The sequence below is a fragment of the Helianthus annuus genome, chromosome 1, assembly GCF_002127325.2.
Source record: "Helianthus annuus cultivar XRQ/B chromosome 1, HanXRQr2.0-SUNRISE, whole genome shotgun sequence".
Classification (NCBI taxonomy): Eukaryota; Viridiplantae; Streptophyta; class Magnoliopsida; order Asterales; family Asteraceae; genus Helianthus; species Helianthus annuus.
This window is the reverse complement of record NC_035433.2, coordinates 87,424,023-87,445,138: the sequence shown is the minus strand read 5'-3', so window position 1 is coordinate 87,445,138 and position 21,116 is coordinate 87,424,023. Positions and strand designations below refer to the sequence as shown.

The following is a 21,116-nucleotide window of genomic DNA, read 5'->3' as shown; positions in this document are numbered from 1 at the left end:
AATACGATCCAAGGATAAGCGCCAGGCCAAGAAATCCACCTTTATTGGGGCCCACGAATTCCACTGAAATCCTGTACCCAGATTCGAAGACCTTACTTTTTGCACTAACCGCCTCATACTATGGACCGTAAAGCTTCCGGAGGCGTTCAACTTCCAGACCCAGTAGTCTTGACCCGTTCCAAACCTCACAGCCGAAAGAGCCGCTTCAATTTCTTGTAACTCTCTGACCTCACATGCTGAAATTGGCCGCCTTTTCCATCGGGGTCTAAATCTGAAGACCCCATTCTCTTCCACCAAACGATCTGCCACCGCTACATGTTTGCAACTTTCCAAACATAACAGATTAGGAAACCTGTTTGCCAATGGCTCTTCTCCAAACCAACAAGCTGTCTAGAATTGTATATCCCTTCCATGACCCACCAGATTTCTAGTTTACTTGAAAGAAAGAAAATAACTAGTTTTTTTTTTTCTTCATAATTTCTAATAACAAAGACATTATGTTATTTATATTTTAGTTGGGCTCATTTTAATAATAAATCATATTTACGTTTTACTTGGGCCAGGCCCAAAACTGACAGAACCCTAGAAAAACATTCCATATAAAACCCTAATAACCCCCAAACCCTCATTTTTCTTCTTCAACGAGCAGCAGATCACGGCGATCAACCATGTCGAAGCGAGGTAACAAATTATCATCAATTTTCTTACAAATCTAAACAATCATTCAACTTCAATCGTTGTTTTCAGGTCGCGGAGGTTCCGCCGGAAACAAGTTCCGGATGTCACTCGGTTTACCGGTGGCGGCGACGGTGAACTGCGCCGATAACACCGGCGCGAAGAATTTGTACATCATTTCAGTGAAAGGAATCAAAGGTAGGCTTAACCGTTTGCCGTCGGCTTGTGTCGGTGATATGGTTATGGCTACTGTGAAGAAAGGTAAGCCTGATTTGAGGAAGAAGGTTATGCCTGCTGTTATTGTTAGGCAGCGTAAGCCTTGGAGGCGAAAGGATGGTGTATTTATGTATTTTGAAGGTTAGTTTTGTTGATTATTTTTTTTATCGTTTTATATTTGATTGATGATTGTTTAGATGCTGATTTGAACTAAATTGAATGTTGTTTGTTTGTTTAGTGACATTATTCTAATTATAACTAGTTGATCTGCATTGCTTGTATCAGTGTTGTAAGAATCGATAGGCGACTTGACTAGCGATTATTCGTGATTAATAGGGATTAATTGGAACTAATCTCATTCGGATTTTATATGTAATTTTTAGATATATATATATACACACACAGTTTTGTATCTAGTTTTTTAAAGTAGACATGTCTTAACCTATGCAGTTAATATGGGTGACATATTGCAATATATTGGTCATATCGGTCCTTTAGTAAAATATCGGTGTCAAATATTGCTACCGATATTATCTGACATATTGACCGATATATCACCGATATTTGACTGATATAGCCGATATATCACTGATATATCACTGAATTATTGGTGTTAAATTGCTGTATATATAAATTCTGCATTTTATTAAAAGTACCGACATCCCACTGATATCTCACCGAGATAAACCTATATTTCAAATATTAGTCTTTGACCGATATCTGATATTTTACCGCATTAACTGCATAGGTCTTAACCCCCTCATTGACCTATTTTTTAAGTAGTCAGCGGGAATTTATAAGGTTTGGTTGAAATTTGGCTGGGATCTGGCTCGAATTTGGCCATAATACGACCACCATTAACTGCCTAGCTATTAATTGGCCATTAGGTAAACCTCGTATTAATGATTGATCTGCGACTAATCGGAGGCTGTTCCGGATTTTTACAACCATGGTTTGTACTTTGGTTAATCATATCTAGTTACTAGGGTGCAAACTAGCTGAGCCACCTCAGAGCTACTTTTGATATGATGAATAAAAAAGCTTAAAATTAGTGTTTTATTGAGTCTGGGCCTCAAAAAAGCTCGACTTTTTGCACTTAATTGTTTTTGATTCATTTTGTTATGTTTGATTCATATTTTTGTTATTATAGTTGCACATTTATTGTATAATTTGGTTTTGTTTTATGGTTGTTTTGTTAGCTTGTAGTTTTAACCCCGCATGTTTATTATGTTTGTTTAGATCTATGTGAATTTTCTTGCTGTTGAAATGATATATGTGATATGAAGCAATTAGTTTTTTTGTTGCTTATGCAGACAATGCTGGTGTCATTGTAAACCCTAAGGGAGAAATGAAAGGTAAACATGCTTATTTGTATTGAAGTTTGCAATAAACTATTTACATTAAGAGTATTTTAGGCTTTCAACAATGCTTATATAACCGTACCATAGTTGTCAATAGCGGCCATTGCGACCACTATGTAGCCAAGGGATTAAGTGTCGCTATTTGGGTCATAGCGACCAATAGCGTGAATAGCGACATTTAGTTTTTTTGTGATGTAAATAGCAACTAGATATAGTTAAATAATAGCTGGATTTATAGGTTTTTTTGTAAATATACACGTAAAATAGCATATAGACCAAGGCATTTTAATATAATACACATATAAAAATTTTCAAAATTCCTTTTCTAGTGTACCACTATATATAAAATAACGGTTGCTATTTGTCCCTTGTCGCTATTTGTTGCTATTCGGTATTAACAACTATGCCCGTACTGATTGAAGGCCATTTGACTGGTGTTGTGGCTGAAACCGTTTTTAAAAACAATATGTGGTCATGAATCCTATAAAGTATTTAACTTGACTGGTTTTGGAAACTGTTAAGTTCCATAAACATTTGTTTGACTATTGATGATAACATTGTTAATGGTTCTTTTTGTTGTTGAATGCAGGATCTGCCATCACTGGACCAATCGGGAAAGAGTGCGCTGATTTGTGGCCTAGGATTGCAAGTGCTGCAAATGCCATTGTCTAGGGTCAAGTTCGCATTTGAAGTCGAGTTTTATCTTCACTTTGAGATAGTTTTTTAGTCGATTATGTTTTTGGTGATTGTTAATCAAATGATCTTTGGTGATTTTGTTACTAGATATTTTGTTGAGATGATGTTTCAAATTGCAGACATGAGTAATGCTTATTGCGTGTTATGAGCTACTTAAGATCAGAATTTAAATATTGTTTTCCTTGCTAAATCTGAATTTAAAAGTTCCGCTGATATTTGATTTCAAACTATTTATACCGTAGCGATCCGTATGAAATAGAAAGTGGAATGAAATGAATCATTAAGGTAGTGTTTGATACGTAGGAATGAGAGGTGGAATGGAATGAATGATTACGAGAGAATGAATAAAAGGGTGTTTGGTTGGTCAATGGAATGAAATCACTCATTTCAAAAGCCATTCCATTCCCTCAAAATTATTCCTTCCACCTCTCCATGTTTTTTTTCATTCCATCCCTTATTGCATTATTCATCAACAACACCAGAACCTACCACCTTCGCCACAACCCACCATCACCACCACCCAGAGCCGGCCCAAGCATAAGTGAAAACAAGCTAGGGCTTTGGACCACCAAATTTTTAGGGCCTCATTCTAAAATAAATATTGAAACGTATAATCTGTATGTTAAATTTGTTTCGACAATTATTACAATTGAAATTTGATTGTAGTCTAGCGGTAAAATTGCTCTCTTTCCCAGAGCCGGCCCAAGCATAAGTGAAAACAAACTAGGGCTTTGGGTCACCAAATTTTTAGGGCCTCATTCTAAAAAAAATATTGAAACGTATAATCTGTATGTTAAATTTGTTTCGACAATTATTACAATTGAAATTTGATTGTAGTCTAGCGGTAAAATTGCTCTCTTTCCCCACTCAGACTTAGGTTCGAATCCCCTAGCCTTTACTATCGTTAGCCATATTTTTTTAATTCTTCTGGAAATACGGATTAGCTCACACTTTTTTTTTTTAACTTTTTTGTCATCTATCCAAAAATATGGAATAGCTAACAGTTTTTTCTTCCAATTTTTTTACTCATCTATCCAAATTTCAATTTTTTTTTAATTCTTCTAGAAATATGGATTAGCTCACAGTTTTTTTTTATAACTTTTTTGTCATCTATCCAAAAATATGGAATAGCTAACAGTTTTTTCTTCCAATTTTTTTACTCATCTATCCAAATTTCAATTATAAATTCATTATATTTTTGTTAAAACCATTAGTTTTTCATCTATTCAAGTTTTAATACATTTTATGAACATTTTAGCCGCATATTACCATTATCATTGTAGAACATTACTTTTACGAATTTTAATTTTGTTTTTGTTTGGTCTGTGTTGGTTATAAAGAACATTAATAAAACAATGTATGAAAATGTATCGAATAGTAGAGAATGTTTATGTAGCCCGTTAAACCTATGCTCCTCGTAGACTATAGCACATTTACAATAAGCGATTTTAAAAAAGTAAATAAAAAAGTCTCTAAATACCTCTAAGTATCCTTATATCTAGCAAGATTATACAAAGAAATACTCATGGCTACCTCGTGTTTTTCATGTGCTGCAAGTCTTAAACTATCATCTTTTAATAACTTTATTTAATAGAAAAACCACTTAGTTTATAAATTCATAAAAAGGGCCTCGGTTTTTTTATTTTGCTTTGGGCCTCCAAATTGGTTGAGCCGGCCCTGCCACCACCGACGCCATCGCCCCCACCCGCCACCACCTTACCCCGACAGCCACCGCCGCCGCCGCCACCCACTCGCCACCGTTATCACCCACAGCTGCGACCAACCGCCAACGCCACTCGCCGCTGCCACCCACCACCATCGTCGACGCCACCACCACCGTCACCACCAACCGCCGCCGCCACCACCAACCGCCACCTCTGCTGCCACCCACCACCAACGGCCACCTTGCCGCCACCACCACTCGTCGTCACCGCCACTCGCCGCCACCACCACCACCCATCACCGCCGCCGACACCCACCAACGCCACCTATAACCACCCACAATCACTACCATCGACCACCACCACCACTCATCGCTAATTTTATTACTCCGTTTTTCTTGCCCACCGAACAATACACAATAATAATTCATTCCATTCACACATGGTAACCAAACAAGACATGTAATGGTAATGATCCATTGCATTCCCTCATCCATTCCATTCCTTTGTTCATTCCATTACCCCATAGCAAACAGACCCTAAAATTAAGAAATAGAAGATGAAATGAAATGAATCATTAAACTACCATGTTTGGTTATCATGAAAGAAATAATTTTGGATGTTATGTAGTAATACAATGGAACATTCTAAAGGTATCTAACTCCTTTCAAATATGATAATTTCTTTCAAGGAATATTATTATTATATTTATATTTACATTAATACTAGTATTATTATATATTAAATTTTTATTATTAATTTATTTACTATTAATATTATATTATTATTATTATTATTATTATTTTTATTATTATTATTATTGAAGCAATTATATTTTTGTCGTTTTTAATATAATTGTGTTCGTTACTTTGTATTTTTTTGTCTATCAAATTATCCAAAGTAAATTATTCATTCTATTCACATATAAGTAACCAAGCATCACAATGGAATGGAATGGAATGATCAATTTCATTCCACTGTCCATTTCATTATCTCGTCTATTCTATTTCATTATCCATTCATTTACCCCATTACCAAATAAGACCATAATAGTTTGTTTAGGGTGTAGGGAGTGGTTAGACACTTGAAAGTGGTAAATTTCAAAATCAACCAATGAGAGTGTGTTATGTCATTCAACCTAAATTGTTTAAACTATTCTCAAAAATGTTGGCAATGGTTAGACACTTCATGAATTGGTAAACTATTTAAAACAAAGGAAAATGTGTGATTGATTGAGATGACATGGACCCCACCACACACACCCCCTCTCTCCCCTTCCTTCCCGTCACCGCTTTGGCAAACCTTTACCGAAATCCTTTACCTTTGAGTGGTAAACTTATGTTGACGGTGGTATTCCCAATTGGTAAACTAAGTTTACCGCATGGAACCGCACCCACTCCGTAAACCCTTATTGATCAACAAGTCAATTCAAGATACGTTAGTTTTCTCACATCTGACGCATTCTATTTTTTTTTTTTGTTAATGACAAAGCTTATTTCTACCTTATATTACTCTCCTTGTCTAGATTTGAACATATGATTTTTTCTCTGAAAGGCATGAGCGTCAACCAAATGAGCTAGTGCTACGTTGGCGACACGTTTTAACTAACCAATGTATTTTACTTTCCAAACAATTTTTTATTGGGATCAAAAGTTGTAGTTTTAACTAGCAATAATTCATTTAGTTCTCAACAAAAACATGCATATCCTTAATCATGTCATTTTGTAATTATAAATCATGTTACATTATAATAATAATAATAAATAATAATAATAATAATAATAATAATAATAATAATAATAATAATAATAATAATAATAATAATTAAATCTGCATGATACCCAATTAACATATCTTATTCATTCAACGAGTTAACAATCTAATACATCCATTGAAAGGTTCCAAACTTCCAACTTAATGATGTTGCATTTGCATCACTAATAAAGTTGGGACCTTAATGGACCTACCCTTTTATTTTCAACTAACTAATCACATTCTATGAACCTTGTTATTAACTGCCTTTTCTATAAACATCTTCTTAATCTACTATTCTACCATTGTTTAATATATAAATTCATAACCCAATCTCATTAGAAAATTTAAATCTTGAAATAGACAACACAAGGAGTTGATCATGGCTCTAGAGAGACGAAAACGACATTTCGATACCAATATAGATTGATCCCAACAATCCAACATATCGAATGATGGGTGGTCCCAATTTATGAGCATAAATTCTATGTCACTTTTGAGTTGTAACTCTCTAAAATCATAGGGGATAACCGGACGGTGAACTCAACAATGTGGAGGTGGAACAGGAGGATCCATTGCGGTGACACCGCGGTCATGTTTGCAAGTGGTCGAAGGGATGGTGGTGGTGGGGGCGGGGGTGTTTTGAAGCAGCTGACATGGAGGTTCAAGTCACAATGGAAACAAGCACTTACATGGCAAACCAACACCGGCAACCGCCATGGTTATGATCCTCATAGCTATTCTCAAAACTTTGATGATGGTTTCTTGTATGATCATATCTCTCATTCATATACTTGATATGATTGGTATCTCTAATTGATTAATACATGGTGAGCCGTTTATGCTATCGGGTCTAAAGTTGTCTATTATGTTTTATCTAATAATCTTTTTTTTTTCTAAAGTTTCATATAAATTATATAATTAAGAATTAAGTACCCTTTTGTATCAGTTTTGCTATTAAAAATAAAAATATTTTGAATGGGGTTGGAGTCATTAGAAAACAATATCTTGATTTGCAGTGGCGGAACTAGCCCATTAAATCAGGAATATCCCAAAAAAAATTTTTACCGTGCAATCATACAATATTAGAAAAATGACAATAAATAAATAAAATAAATAAAATATATAATAGATTTGTCCTCTCCTTTTTTTTAATAGCTTGAAATCGCTCCATCAGATCGTCGTCTTTTACCTTATGAAAAAATCATTTTCGACCGCACAAACTATGACATTGTTCAAATGGATTATTTTATTATTTGGGCTTAGTTACTAAAGGTTTTGGGATTAATGAATAATATCAAGTTTCATAAGCTTCTCTTAGGGGTATCCTCGTATATGTTTAGGGGTATCTTATGTATAAAACTGGAAAAAAATTACACTGCGAATGCGAATACGGGGTTGAGCCGTAACCCATGCTACGGCTAAGTCTACATTGATTCCGCCCCTGTTGGTTTGGAGTTTAGAAAGCTGTGCTCTGTTTCTGTTTCTGTAGTGTTATTTTGTTGTACAATAGATCAAATTCTTGATGCACATAGTTATGTTTTTTTAGGGAAACTAGATTTAAAGAAGTTCATCGCGTTGCGACGAATTTCTTTTGTTATTTAGTCTGTGTTTACGTATGTTTTGAAATCACTACGAGCGTGTTGCGAACGGAACTGCTGACAAGAATAAAAAGAAAATATAGAAAAAAAACACTAAAAGATAACCGAAAGAAAATCAACCAAAAAAGTTGTATGGTAACGATATTGTTCGTATGGAACCCGTGGTCAGAGATGAGCAAATTGTTCTTGGTACCAGTACCAAATTTGCCGAACCGAAAGATCTTAAGTACCAATTTGGTACCGACTTTTGGCATTCCTGGCACCGGTTCACTACCGTTTTTTACCTTCATATACCGGTACCGTAACCGGTATTTTCGGTATCAGTATCGATTCTGTATCGGTTGTCACCGAGCTCATCCCTACCCCTGAAACTAAAAATGAAAAAATTAAAAGTTGAAAAAAATCATTAAAAAAAAGTTGTACGATACCGTTGTTCGTACGGTAACCGTGATCAGGGATGAGCAAATGGTACCAGGTAGAAGCACTGAATTTTCCGAACCAAAAGATTTCCAATATCAATTCGGCACCAACTTTTGACGTTTTCTATATTAGTGCCGGATTTTACCTTCATGTACAGATACCGAACAGGACCGTCCCGGTATTTTCGATACCAATAATGGTTCGATACCGGTTGACACCAAGCTTATCCCAACCCCTGATATGAAAAAAAAAGATTAAAGTTAAAAAGTAAAGAAAATAACTAAAATAATAAAAGTATTAAAAAACTATATATTATTATAATATTAAAATCACTATTTATTTAATTTCTTTTATTAATATATAGTAATAGTAATATTAAAATAATAAAAGTACTAAAAAAACTATATATTATTATAATATTAAAATCACTATTCATTTAATTTCTTTTAGTAATATATAGTAATAATTTATTGTAATTAATAGTAACTGGTCTATTGGTCTAAACAAACGTTATACGACAACCTAAATATAAGCACGTAAAAAATGATTATAATTTTTTAGAAAGTTAAAGGGTTAAATGTTGAAGAGCAAAGGCTAAAATAAACAAAAACTGACTAAAAGACAAAAAAGACAAATGTAATGAACTTTATTTTATACCGACATGTGCATAAATATAAACGCATAAAAATGATTATAAAGTTTTTAGAAAGTTAAAGGATTGTCGATGCCAATACTAAATGCTGAAGGGTAAATGCTAAAATAAAAAAAGTTACTAAAAGACAAAAGAAAAAAAACTAAAAAAAGGACCAATAGGCAGCTGCTATTCATCATTTAAATTTATTTTTCTCTAATAATTTGTGTTCGTAACTTATAAGAAAAACAAATGTGCACTTGTGTTCAAATTTTTTCTTAATATTCCAATATAAATTTTATAAAAAAACGGAGTTATATTCAAAATAAAGTATTTTTTATAACTGGTGCCGTAATAAACCAAACAAATATTAACCAAACAACATCTGTATTGGTATCCCCTTTTGTTGGTTTTGGTTTTGCTAAGAGCTCGCTTTGGTATTTTATGGTATTTTTTCACTACCAGTGCAGAAGAAGGATTGTAGCAAAGTAACTTTGTTACTTACAATTTTATGTTTATAACTTTTATTTGGTTAGATCTAATACTATTGCAAACAATTTTTTAGGTTTACGCATATATCAAATTTTCACTGCACCGCACGAGAATTTCCACCGGTTTGGATACAAATAGAAATGGTTTACGGTTTTTATGACAATTCTTTTTAATCCCTATTGTCCATGACACTTGAACCTAAGACCTCCCCTTTTCAAAATCAGATGTTTAAAGGATTCGTCTTTGTCAATAGATAACCACTCCAGAAATGGTTTATGTAATTATTGATTTTATCATTTAATAGTTGGAAGCTTGAAGCATTCCAAAATCACATTTTTTTCTTATTTTTTCGTGCTTCATGGATGTATATTGTCATGGTTTCGTATATTATTATAATTATATTACATTACTAGGTTAGAACCCCGTATAATTTTATTTTTGTAAAATTTTGGGATCATAAAAGACAAAAGAGGAAAAATAAGAATTACAACTCTTAAATTTAATAAAATAGATACAAAATAACAGTGAATTAAAATGATAAAGTTTAAAGAGAAAATTACTTTTTGAGTCCCTGTGTTTTAGTGGTGTTAACCACTTGAATCCAAAATCAATATGTTTAACGCAGTGAGTCCCTAAAAGTTTATTTTGTAACTCTTTGAGTAACTTTAGTCTAATTCCTATTGTGCAAAGCAAACAATATCATCCTTGTTCTATTTATAACTAAGTAACATTATGCAATTGAACTTTAGACTAAATCCTATTGTACCCTGATCAACTTGTTCAAATGCTACAACTGATCCTAAACACGCTCAAGTGGCAGAATCCTTCTTCAAATGCTACATTTGATCCTAAACACACACAAGTACCAGTCAAAGTCATTTGATCCTAAACACAGTCAAGTAGTTAGATCCCAAACACAATTAATAACTTCAAATCAAAGACTAATCCTATGCTTGCCGCACCCTTATCAAACAAACAATACCATCAACTTAAATTATCGTATAAACCAGCAAAACGCTTATGTGCAGCAAACATCCACTGATGTCATTTGATCCTAAGCACATCAAACAAACATCTCAAACATAAATACCATCAACTTAAATTATACTCAGTGTCATTTGACCCTAAGCACATCAAAGTCATAGTCAAATGCTTCAGTTGATCCTAATGTGCAGCAGTGAGCTTCAATTAATCCTAATATGTAGCAGTGAAAGGCATTTGATCCTAATGTGTAGCAGTGAATGGCATTTGATCCTAATGTGCAACAGTGATTGGCATTTGATCCTAATCTACAACAGTGTACACAATTTATCAAATGTTACAATTGACCCTAAAATTAACATGATAACTTCAAACAAAACACAGTATAATAAGGTTCATTAACACTTAAAATATCAACATTAAAGACCACCCTTCATACACAATAGTTTAATATCAGATATTAGATAACAATACAAGGGTAATCCTGATCATTAACTTCAAAAACCCAAAAATTGATCATGGCCAAAATAACCCTTTTACACTGTTATTGTGGCACCCATGTAACACCCGTTCTTATTATTCAAGGTTTAACGTATATTTTACAAAAAAACAATCATGTAATTAAGATTACATAAACATTTGGAAATACGGGTTTACTAAAACCTTTACAATTTATAATTTATTCTACGTAACGTGATCGAATTCGTTGCTTAAAAATTACAACGTGGCAAAGTGCGGAAGCATGTAACTGTATCGTGTTCGGTTCTTCGTTGAGCTTGATCGTCTTCCGGCATCCGTGGTGTACCTACATTTCATAAACATGAAATTCTTTAGTCATACGAGGTTTAAAACGTGTCTAAACGAGTTCGAGAAACAATCGATCACCAAAACAAAATTTTCAATCCTGGCCTCCACCGTAACTTACGGTGGAACCGTAAGTTACGGTGGCCTCTGGTTTAATCTGTTTCTACCGTACAACAGTAGAAACCCACCGTATCATTTTCATCTCCACCGTAACTTACGGTGGCACCGTAAGTTACGGTGGACTCTGTAACAGCCCAGTTTCCTTTTTGCCGCAATTGACACGAAATCTTTCGTATCTTTCAAACCGCTTGTCCGTTTAACCTACCGTTTCTTCCTACGTGATTGTAATTTGATTCTCCATCACATGGGGTTAAAATTCGACGTCCGGCTTAACAAAATTTAAGACTTTTAAGTCTTCGGCTTATTACCCTTTTTACCAAATTTTGACCCATTCGCGGTTTTACCAAACAGACGTATTTGATTGATTCCTATGTCACATAAATCTTGTAATTTCAATGTTGTCTATCTTATTAGGTTCAATTCACGAGTTCATGTATATTCTTAAACCTGTTTGTACTCAAATGCTTATTTTGACCCGTTAAGGGTATTTAAGCACTTCTCCGCATAATTCATAATTATTTATTTCTATGTAACACCCCTAAAACGGGTTTGGTAATCATACTCCGTTAATACCAAAAGACGGGTAAAGTACTGTTAGCAGTAAAGATAACCCGGTAAATATTTGGATTTAATAAGAAATCCTAATAATTTAAATACAAGCGAATCAAAGAATTAAGGAATTGAGTTTACAAGAACCCGAGTCAACGGGACTTAAAATAAAACGGGTTTTTAGCTCCCGGAACCCACCAAGTAACTAGGAGTATTAACCTAGTTAGTTAATGTCTTGACAAAATAGAACTAATGTGGTTAAGCTACCCTTTAAATAACTTGTGTAAAGTGAAGGGACTAGACATGGACAATTGAATTAAAGTTTCAATTAAACAAATTAATAAACAAAACACACACATACGTGTGTGTGTCTGCGACTTCAACCAGAGCCAAGAAGGGCTCTCTTGCTCAAAACCCTAATCCCTCAAGAATCTCTCAAATTCAAGCCCAAATCAAGAGCCAAATCATTGCATGAACACAAATTCGTGATCACCTAGTCATGGGGATTACAAGGTATGTTAAAAATTATGATTTGGTGATACTTTGAGATTATGATGAATAATCATAATCGAAATTCTGGAATGAATATTGATTCTATGAGTGTTGTTATGATTATATCTTGGTTTAGAAACAAACCCTAGTAGAAAATTTGATGAATTGTTGTCAAAACTGGGGATTTGATAATTACTCTATTATGTGCTAAATGGGTTTTTGTATGTTATGATGAACACTCGGATCGGAGTGTTAATTTGATGAATATTGATTGTTATGATATAAGTTCTTGATGTAGTCCATGAACACTAGATATAGAGGGTTGAAATTTGATGTTAATCTTGCTAAAAATGACTAATTACGGACTAGTTAGCAAAAGTGTAGAATGATGCCCATTAGGTGTTTGTTAAAATGCCTAAATGAGAAGTAAAGTATTGAAATTCAAGTGAAACGCGTAATTAACAAGCTTGACTAATTACATGAGACATGGGATAAAACGGGTTCTAATCATAATGTTGATTTGCCTTAATCGTGCATATTATATGATTAAATGTAGTTGACTTTAGAAAGTCAAACTAACTAGTGATGAAGTCGAATAAGTGGTTTCGGCTAAGAAAATAAGTAAAGTGGTATAGTCGTGATTGTTAATGACTAATCTAACCACCTTGTAAATGATGAACAATAGTTGGCGCTTAAACAAGCTAGGTGAAACTTGGAGTGAAAACGGGTCAAACGAGTCAAGTATAGAAGAAAAGCGTAGCTCGGATGCAAGGTAAGTGTAATTTACACACTTATGTAGAATGCTTGTTATTTCGATACTTATGAACGTGAAAACAATAATATTGGAAATTTGGAAAATTGTCAAGTGTTGACTTATGTAAATCATGGTTAAAAAGGATACCCATGGCGTAAGCCGAAATGGGTTGAAACTGCAAGAAAAGAGTGTAAAAGAAAAAGGGTATGGTTATAAAACCCGGGATGGGATGATGTACAAATTGGAAATCAAAAACGGTGTTTTTGACTTAAATAGACAATGTTGGGCATATAGTCCAAACGGGTCGAATGGTGGTGATAACACCATTTGACAATATCGATTAATGTGGTCGTCAAGTCTTATGTTAACAGGACTAATTAGCAAATCGGATAGTTGCGTCATCATTAATGGTGTGATAATAAAAGCGAGGCATAAATCGGGTCTATTCGTTGATCCGAGCCAGGTACGCATATTTATGTTGTAGTTAAAAGTGATATTTTGGTCGAATATTTGGTGAGAGTCCTTCATTGTAAAAGAAGGACCAAAATCGACCAAAACGCCCTTGTAGGCTAAATTGAACAAACAACCCTTAAAGGTTGTTTGGAAATATATATGTATTTAGAAATGAATGAAAGCAATTGGTGCTTAAAATATGCTTGAATACCTCAAACGGGTCAAAATAAGCATATGGGTGAAAAAGGGTTAAAGAATGTATATAATTCTATAATTTGAAACCCAATATGTTAGACATCTTTGAATTTAATAGGTTTATGAGAAATAAGGGTCAGACAAACTTGTATGTTTGATAAAATCACGAACGGGTCAAATTTTGGTAAAAGAGTAATAAGCCGAAGACTTAAAAGTCTTGAATTTTATCAAGCCGGATGTTGGATTTTAACTCCATATGATGGAGAATCAAATTACAAACATATAGGAAGAAACGGTAGGTCAAACGGATAAGCGGTTTGAAAGATACGGAAGATTTCGTGTCAAATTACGGCAAAATGGAAAGGCTGAACCCAGGGTCTACCGTAATTTATGGTCCCACCGTAATTTACGGTGGAGATGATTTATTTACGGTGGTGGCCCACTGTTTTACGGTAGAAAAGCTTGAACCCAGGTGCCACCGTAAATTACGGTCCCACCGTAATTTACGGTGAAGATTTTTATATATATTTTGTTTTTTTTTTAAATTGAAAAATCAATTGTTTTCCGGACATCGTTCGGACTTGATTTAACCCCGTATGACTAAAGCATTTCATGTTATTGAAATTTAGGTACTTTTGGATGCCGGAATACGATCAAGCTCAGTGAAGAACCGAACACGATAAAGACACACGCTTCCGCACTTTGACACATAGTAAATTTTAAACAACGAATTTAATCATGTTATGTAGAATAACTTATGATTTGTAAAAGTTTTAATAAACCCATATTTCCAAATGTTTATGTAATCTTAATTATATGATTGTTTTACGTAAAATTTACGTTAAACCTTGAATAATAAGAACGGGTGTTACAAGTTGGTATCAGAGCCTTGGTTTAAGAGATTCGAGTATGGTGGGGAGGAACCATGCTTGGACTTAAACCTTATGCTCTTGACAAAGAATAGTGTTCGGTTCGAGGCTTGATCGCAAATCCGGTAAGTACAAGTACGTTAATAGTTAGTATGCTAAAGTGTTGTAAACAACACATAGGGCTATCGTGTGGTATATGTTACCCCAATTTAAATGATTGATATGGTTGACGAAAATACGCGCGTTGACGCGTATAGTAGAAAAAGCCTTGTATTATAATACGGGCGGTTATCGAAGTTGACATTACTAACTCTTGTGAATGTTTTAATTGAAGGACACTCGCGTCTGAAGATGACGGGAGTTGAACGAATTATGGATATGATGATGGAACGGTCCGAGGTATGATAGGAAGAGCATACTCATCAAGGACCAAAATCGCGTAACGGTCGCGAACAAGACTAATGACAAGAAAAGCCCGTTAGGGCAAGCATTACCAGGTGCACACTTTTAAATTTAATCGTACGAGTCGTTATATGCAACAAACACGTAAGTAATAACGGTTGCATACACATATGATAGAACTTGGAAAACCTGATTTCCAAGAGAAATTTAATAGGAAATGTGTTATTCACAATGATTAATAACAAATGAATAACAAGACTTGTTTATATAGAAACTTGGACAAGAGTGATCATCCAAGTAAATATTCTCAATATAAATCCTATTGAGAAAAGTAATGATCACATCAATGAATGTGAATAAACGTTTATAAAAAGGGACATTGTACATGTTCAAGGAATAAACGACTAGAACTAATAATTGTTAACTAACAATTAAATAAAGTTTTACCAAATGAAACCATAAACATGGAGATAATTTGAGGAGTTACTTACATGGGACGTAATGTGGTAATTATAATAAGGTCACGCGTACCACGTGTTGATCGCTTACTCTGGCCAAGTAAGTAGTGAACACATGATAGCATGAGCTTCTTATAATGAGCGCAGTTATGTCCGATGTAGTAAGGTCAAGAAGAATGAAATTTAAAGGATCCTTAGGGTCAAGAAATCTCATGGGCATACTCGTATAAATGGTTTTCGCGGGAACCATAAAAATGATGTATGGCGCACATAGAAATAAAAGACCCAAGGAAATTCGTGACATAAGTCATTTTTGATGAAACAACCATGATAGACAAAAAGGGCATTGTAAAACCAAAGTATAAATGACCCGCGGGGTCATAGAAACAAAGGTATTGCCCACATGGGGAAGAACGATCGAAAACCATGGTAGACAAAAAGGGCACTGTAAAACCAAAGTATAAATGACCCCCGGGGTCATAGAAACAAAGGTATTGCCCACACGAGAAAAACGATCAAAATCGTTGACTCTGGTCGTAGTAAAGAAATGATGATGATGATAATCATCATTCATAGTTTAAAAGACTGTCAAGGATGGTCAAATAAAGAATAAAGGTTTGGTTGAATAAAAGCGAGGGCTTCCGCTAAGACAACCAAACAAATTAAAACGAAAACTCGATGTATACCGGAATGCTTGCACTAATAATGACTTCGGTAAAGTACCCGGTTAATGGGTAAGGATTTAAACACATGCGTAAACCGAGAAACGAGAACACGAATTTAAAGTCAAAAGACTCGGATTATGAGTTATGACTAAAAGACCATAAAATTTCGCAAACAGAAATTTTGATAATTATATTCAACTATTTTGAGATTGAACGGGTTGAATAAAGTATAATGCTTGAAGGCATAAGTAAGCGCAAGCCGGATAACGGTAAGCTTGAGACAAATGATTTTCAAACGTAAAAAGAGTGCTTTGACACCAAATATATATTTTAATAAGACACGAGTAAAAAGAGTGATCTACGGGATCAACATAACCTTTAGGGTTATAAACAAATGAGAGATCTACGGACTAAAACGACCCACGGGTCATGATTAGAAAGAAGTTATAGGGACTTCGCCCTAAAGAGGTGAATGTCGAATCAAAAATAGCCCGTAAGGCTAAGTGATAAAACCTACGGGTTAGATTGGATAAAGCGAGGAAATCAGTTAAGAATCCCCGCATAAAACTAAGACTGTAAGGGATTAAATTACGGACTGTCAATATCAGGGTATGGGTGATTGACACAAGTTAAAGAAAAGATCCTAAAACTAAAACTTCGGTTTTAGTAAGAAATAATGTTTTTACAAACATAAATTCTGATAGGAATTTAAATAGTAAGCATGAAAGATGCAAGTCTTGACACTGATAGGCGCAAGATGATATATTCGAAAAGGGATATTTTCAAAAATGAAAGGTTGATACAAATTAAACATGATGTGACACGATCACGGTTAGGAAATGTAATGTGAAGTAAAATCACATTATAACTAAGCGAGTGATAAAAGTAACTGAACTAATAAGACTAGTTAATGAGACCGGTTAAGGTCACCAATTCAAATCAAGAAAATTTGGTTTGCTTGTAAGCGGTAGATTCGGTATAGCTGAACCGAATAGATAAATTTGAAAACAAAAGAATTTGTTGCTAAAAGTGAACTATTTCACTAAGGACCCTTAAACGGGTCGAGGTGACAAATGCACCTAGAGTTCGATAATATATAAAAGCGATGGAAATTGCTAAGTTAACTAAACTAGTAAAAATAACGGAATTACGTTATTTCAAGTTACATTATGTCATATGAGATACGTAGAGGTTCTGTAACCAAAAAGATATTACCATAATTTTTCTGGTAATGCTAACAATTGGTTAAAGTATGAGTAATGCTTAAGAGATTACTCAAGTCGAACGCATTGAGTTTAGAAACTCAATGAATTATGTAATAAAAGGTTTCGAGGACGAAACCTCTCTAAGGGGGGTAGACTTGTAACACCCCTAAAACGGGTTTGGTAATCATACTCCGTTAATACCAAAAGACGGGTAAAGTACCGTTAGCAGTAAAGATAACCCGGTAAATATTTGGATTTAATAAGAAATCCTAATAATTTAAATACAAGCGAATCAAAGAATTAAGGAATTGAGTTTATAAGAACCCGAGTCAACGGGACTTAAAATAAAACGGGTTTTTAGCTCCCGGAACCCACCAAGTAACTAGGAGTATTAACCTAGTTAGTTAATGTCTTGACAAAATAGAACTAATGTGGTTAAGCTACCCTTTAAATAACTTGTGTAAAGTGAAGGGACTAGACATGGACAATTGAATTAAAGTTTCAATTAAACAAATTAATAAACAAAACACACACATACGTGTGTGTGTCTGCGACTTCAACCAGAGCCAAGAAGGGCTCTCTTGCTCAAAACCCTAATCCCTCAAGAATCTCTCAAATTGAAGCCCAAATCAAGAGCCAAATCATTGCATGAACACAAATTCGTGATCACCTAGTCATGGGGATTACAAGGTATGTTAAAAATTATGATTTGGTGATACTTTGAGATTATGATGAATAATCATAATCGAAATTCTGGAATGAATATTGATTCTATGAGTGTGTTATGATTATATCTAGGTTTAGAAACAAACCCTAGTAGAAAATTTGATGAATTGTTGTCAAAACTGGGGATTTGATAATTACTCTATTATGTGCTAAATGGGTTTTTGTATGTTCATCTACACTCGGATCGGAGTGTTAATTTGATGAATATTGATTGTTATGATATAAGTTCTTGATGTAGTCCATGAACACTAGATATAGAGGGTTGAAATTTGATGTTAATCTTGCTAAAAATGACTAATTACGGACTAGTTAGCAAAAGTGTAGAATGACGCCCATTAGGTGTTTGTTAAAATGCCTAAATGAGAAGTAAGTGTTGAAATTCAAGTGAAACGCGTAATTGACAAGCTTGACTAATTACATGAGACATGGGATAAAACGGGTTCTAATCATAATGTTGATTTGCCTTAATCGTGCATATTATATGATTAAATGTAGTTGACTTTAGAAAGTCAAACTAACTAGTGATGAAGTCGAATAAGTGGTTTCGGCTAAGAAAATAAGTAAAGTGGTATAGTCGTGATTGTTAATGACTAATCTAACCACCTTGTAAATGATGAACAATAGTTGGCGCTTAAACAAGCTAGGTGAAGCTTGGAGTGAAAACGGGTCAAACGAGTCAAGTATAGAAGAAAAGCGTAGCTCGGATGCAAGGTAAGTGTAATTTACACACTTATGTAGAATGCTTGTTATTTCGATACTTATTAACGTGAAAACAATAATATTGGAAATTTGGAAAATTGTCAAGTGTTGACTTATGTAAATCATGGTTAAAAAGGATACCCATGGCGTAAGCCGAAATGGGTTGAAACTGCAAGAAAAGAGTGTAAAAGAAAAAGGGTATGGTTATAAAACCCGGGATGGGATGATGTACAAATTGGAAATCAAAAACGGTGTTTTTGACTTAAATAGACAATGTTGGGCATATAGTCCAAACGGGTCGAATGGTGGTGATAACACCATTTGACAATATCGATTAATGTGGTCGTCAAGTCTTATGTTAACAGGACTAATTAGCAAATCGGATAGTTGCGTCATCATTAATGGTGTGATAATAAAAGCGAGGCATAAATCGGGTCTATTCGTTGATCCGAGCCAGGTACGCATATTTATGTTGTAGTTAAAAGTGATATTTTGGTCGAATATTTGGTGAGAGTCCTTCATTGTAAAAGAAGGACCAAAATCGACCAAAACGCCCTTGTAGGCTAAATTGAACAAACAACCCTTAAAGGTTGTTTGGAAATATATATGTATTTAGAAATGAATGAAAGCAATTGGTGCTTAAAATATGCTTGAATACCTCAAACGGGTCAAAATAAGCATATGGGTGAAAAAGGGTTAAAGAATGTATATAATTCTATAATTTGAAACCCAATATGTTAGACATCTTTGAATTTAATAGGTTTATGAGAAATAAGGGTCAGACAAACTTGTATGTTTGATAAAATCACGAACGGGTCAAATTTTGGTAAAAGAGTAATAAGCCGAAGACTTAAAAGTCTTGAATTTTATCAAGCCGGATGTTGGATTTTAACTCCATATGATGGAGAACCAAATTACAAACATGTAGGAAGAAACGGTAGGTCAAACGGATAAGCGGTTTGAAAGATACGGAAGATTTAGTGTCAAATTACGGCAAAATGGAAAGGCTGAACCCAGGGTCTACCGTAATTTACGGTCCCACCGTAATTTATGGTGGAGATGATTTATTTACGGTGGTGGCCCACTGTTTTACAGTAGAAAAGCTTGAACCCAGGTGCCACCGTAAATTACGATCCCACCGTAATTTAGGGTGAAGATTTTTATATATATTTTGTTTTTTTTTAAATTGAAAAATCAATTGTTTCCCGGACATCGTTCGGACTTGATTTAAACCCCGTATGACTAAATCATTTCATGTTATTGAAATGTAGGTACTTTTGGATGCCGGAAGATGATCAAGCTCAGTGAAGAACCGAACACGATAAAGACACACGCTTCCGCACTTTGACACATAGTAAATTTTAAACAACGAATTTAATCACGTTATGTAGAATAACTTATGATTTGTAAAAGTTTTAATAAACCCATATTTCCAAATGTTTATGTAATCTTAATTATATGATTGTTTTACGTAAAATTTACGTTAAACCTTGAATAATAAGAACGGGTGTTACATTCTAGCTTCTTAATTTCGCAATATTTGTCAAATGATCTTCCACCACAACTATATTTATGGTGGGTTTACTAAGGTAATCTATGCAAACCGAGTTTTACCCCTCAACTCATTATTTTACGGCAAGGCCTCAAATAGAGCCGTTTGACTAACGTAATACATCTTTCAACTTCTATACTTGTCCTATGTATTTATTTAATCGTAATAATCATTTCCTAACAACTTTTAAAGGTTGTTTGTTCAATTTAGCCTCCAAGGGCGTTTTGGTCCATTTTAGTCTTTTATTAACAATGAAGGACTTTTGAAAGTATATTTGACCCATAATCCCTCTTTTAACCTATGATTTTGTTTGAAAAGTCATTAAGCTTTCCAAACGCTATGTTCATTACTTAAAACATTTGGTTTACTTATCAAGTAACCAAATGTCCATTTTGACCTCTTTTAACACTCTTGAACCACATGTTCTAAATGAGTGTTACCCTATTTCACATACCTGGCGCAGATCAATCTATTGACCCGTTTTTAATACCTTGCTTTTATAACCGCTAATTCATAGCGTTGCTAATACCCATTTGACATTTACACCTGAAATAATATAGCTCGACAATAATCATTAGTCGTTATTGTCAAAGGGTGATATTTTTCACCTTTTGACCCATTTGGTCTAAGTGACCGATTACGTTGGCGAGATGATATTTATTACCATCTCATCTATATGACTCGCTT

General features: G+C 34.3%; 1 protein-coding gene and 1 long non-coding RNA gene across 2 annotated transcripts; both read left to right on the top strand.

Moving 5' to 3' along the window:
• The first annotated feature begins 554 nt into the window (after positions 1-554).
• LOC110871567 (60S ribosomal protein L23) lies at positions 555-3,138 on the top strand. Its single transcript, XM_022120252.2, has 4 exons — positions 555-681; positions 748-1,032; positions 2,205-2,246; positions 2,842-3,138. Exons 1-4 carry the CDS (start codon positions 669-671, stop codon positions 2,922-2,924), a joined length of 423 nt encoding a protein of 140 aa, XP_021975944.1. The 5' UTR covers positions 555-668; the 3' UTR covers positions 2,925-3,138.
• A 14,581-nt stretch (positions 3,139-17,719) lies between these two features.
• On the top strand, positions 17,720-19,469 carry LOC110937822. Its single transcript, XR_002591073.2, has 3 exons — positions 17,720-18,142; positions 18,803-18,889; positions 19,243-19,469. It is a non-coding gene; the product is annotated as an uncharacterized LOC110937822 (long non-coding RNA).
• Positions 19,470-21,116: the final 1,647 nt, after the last annotated feature.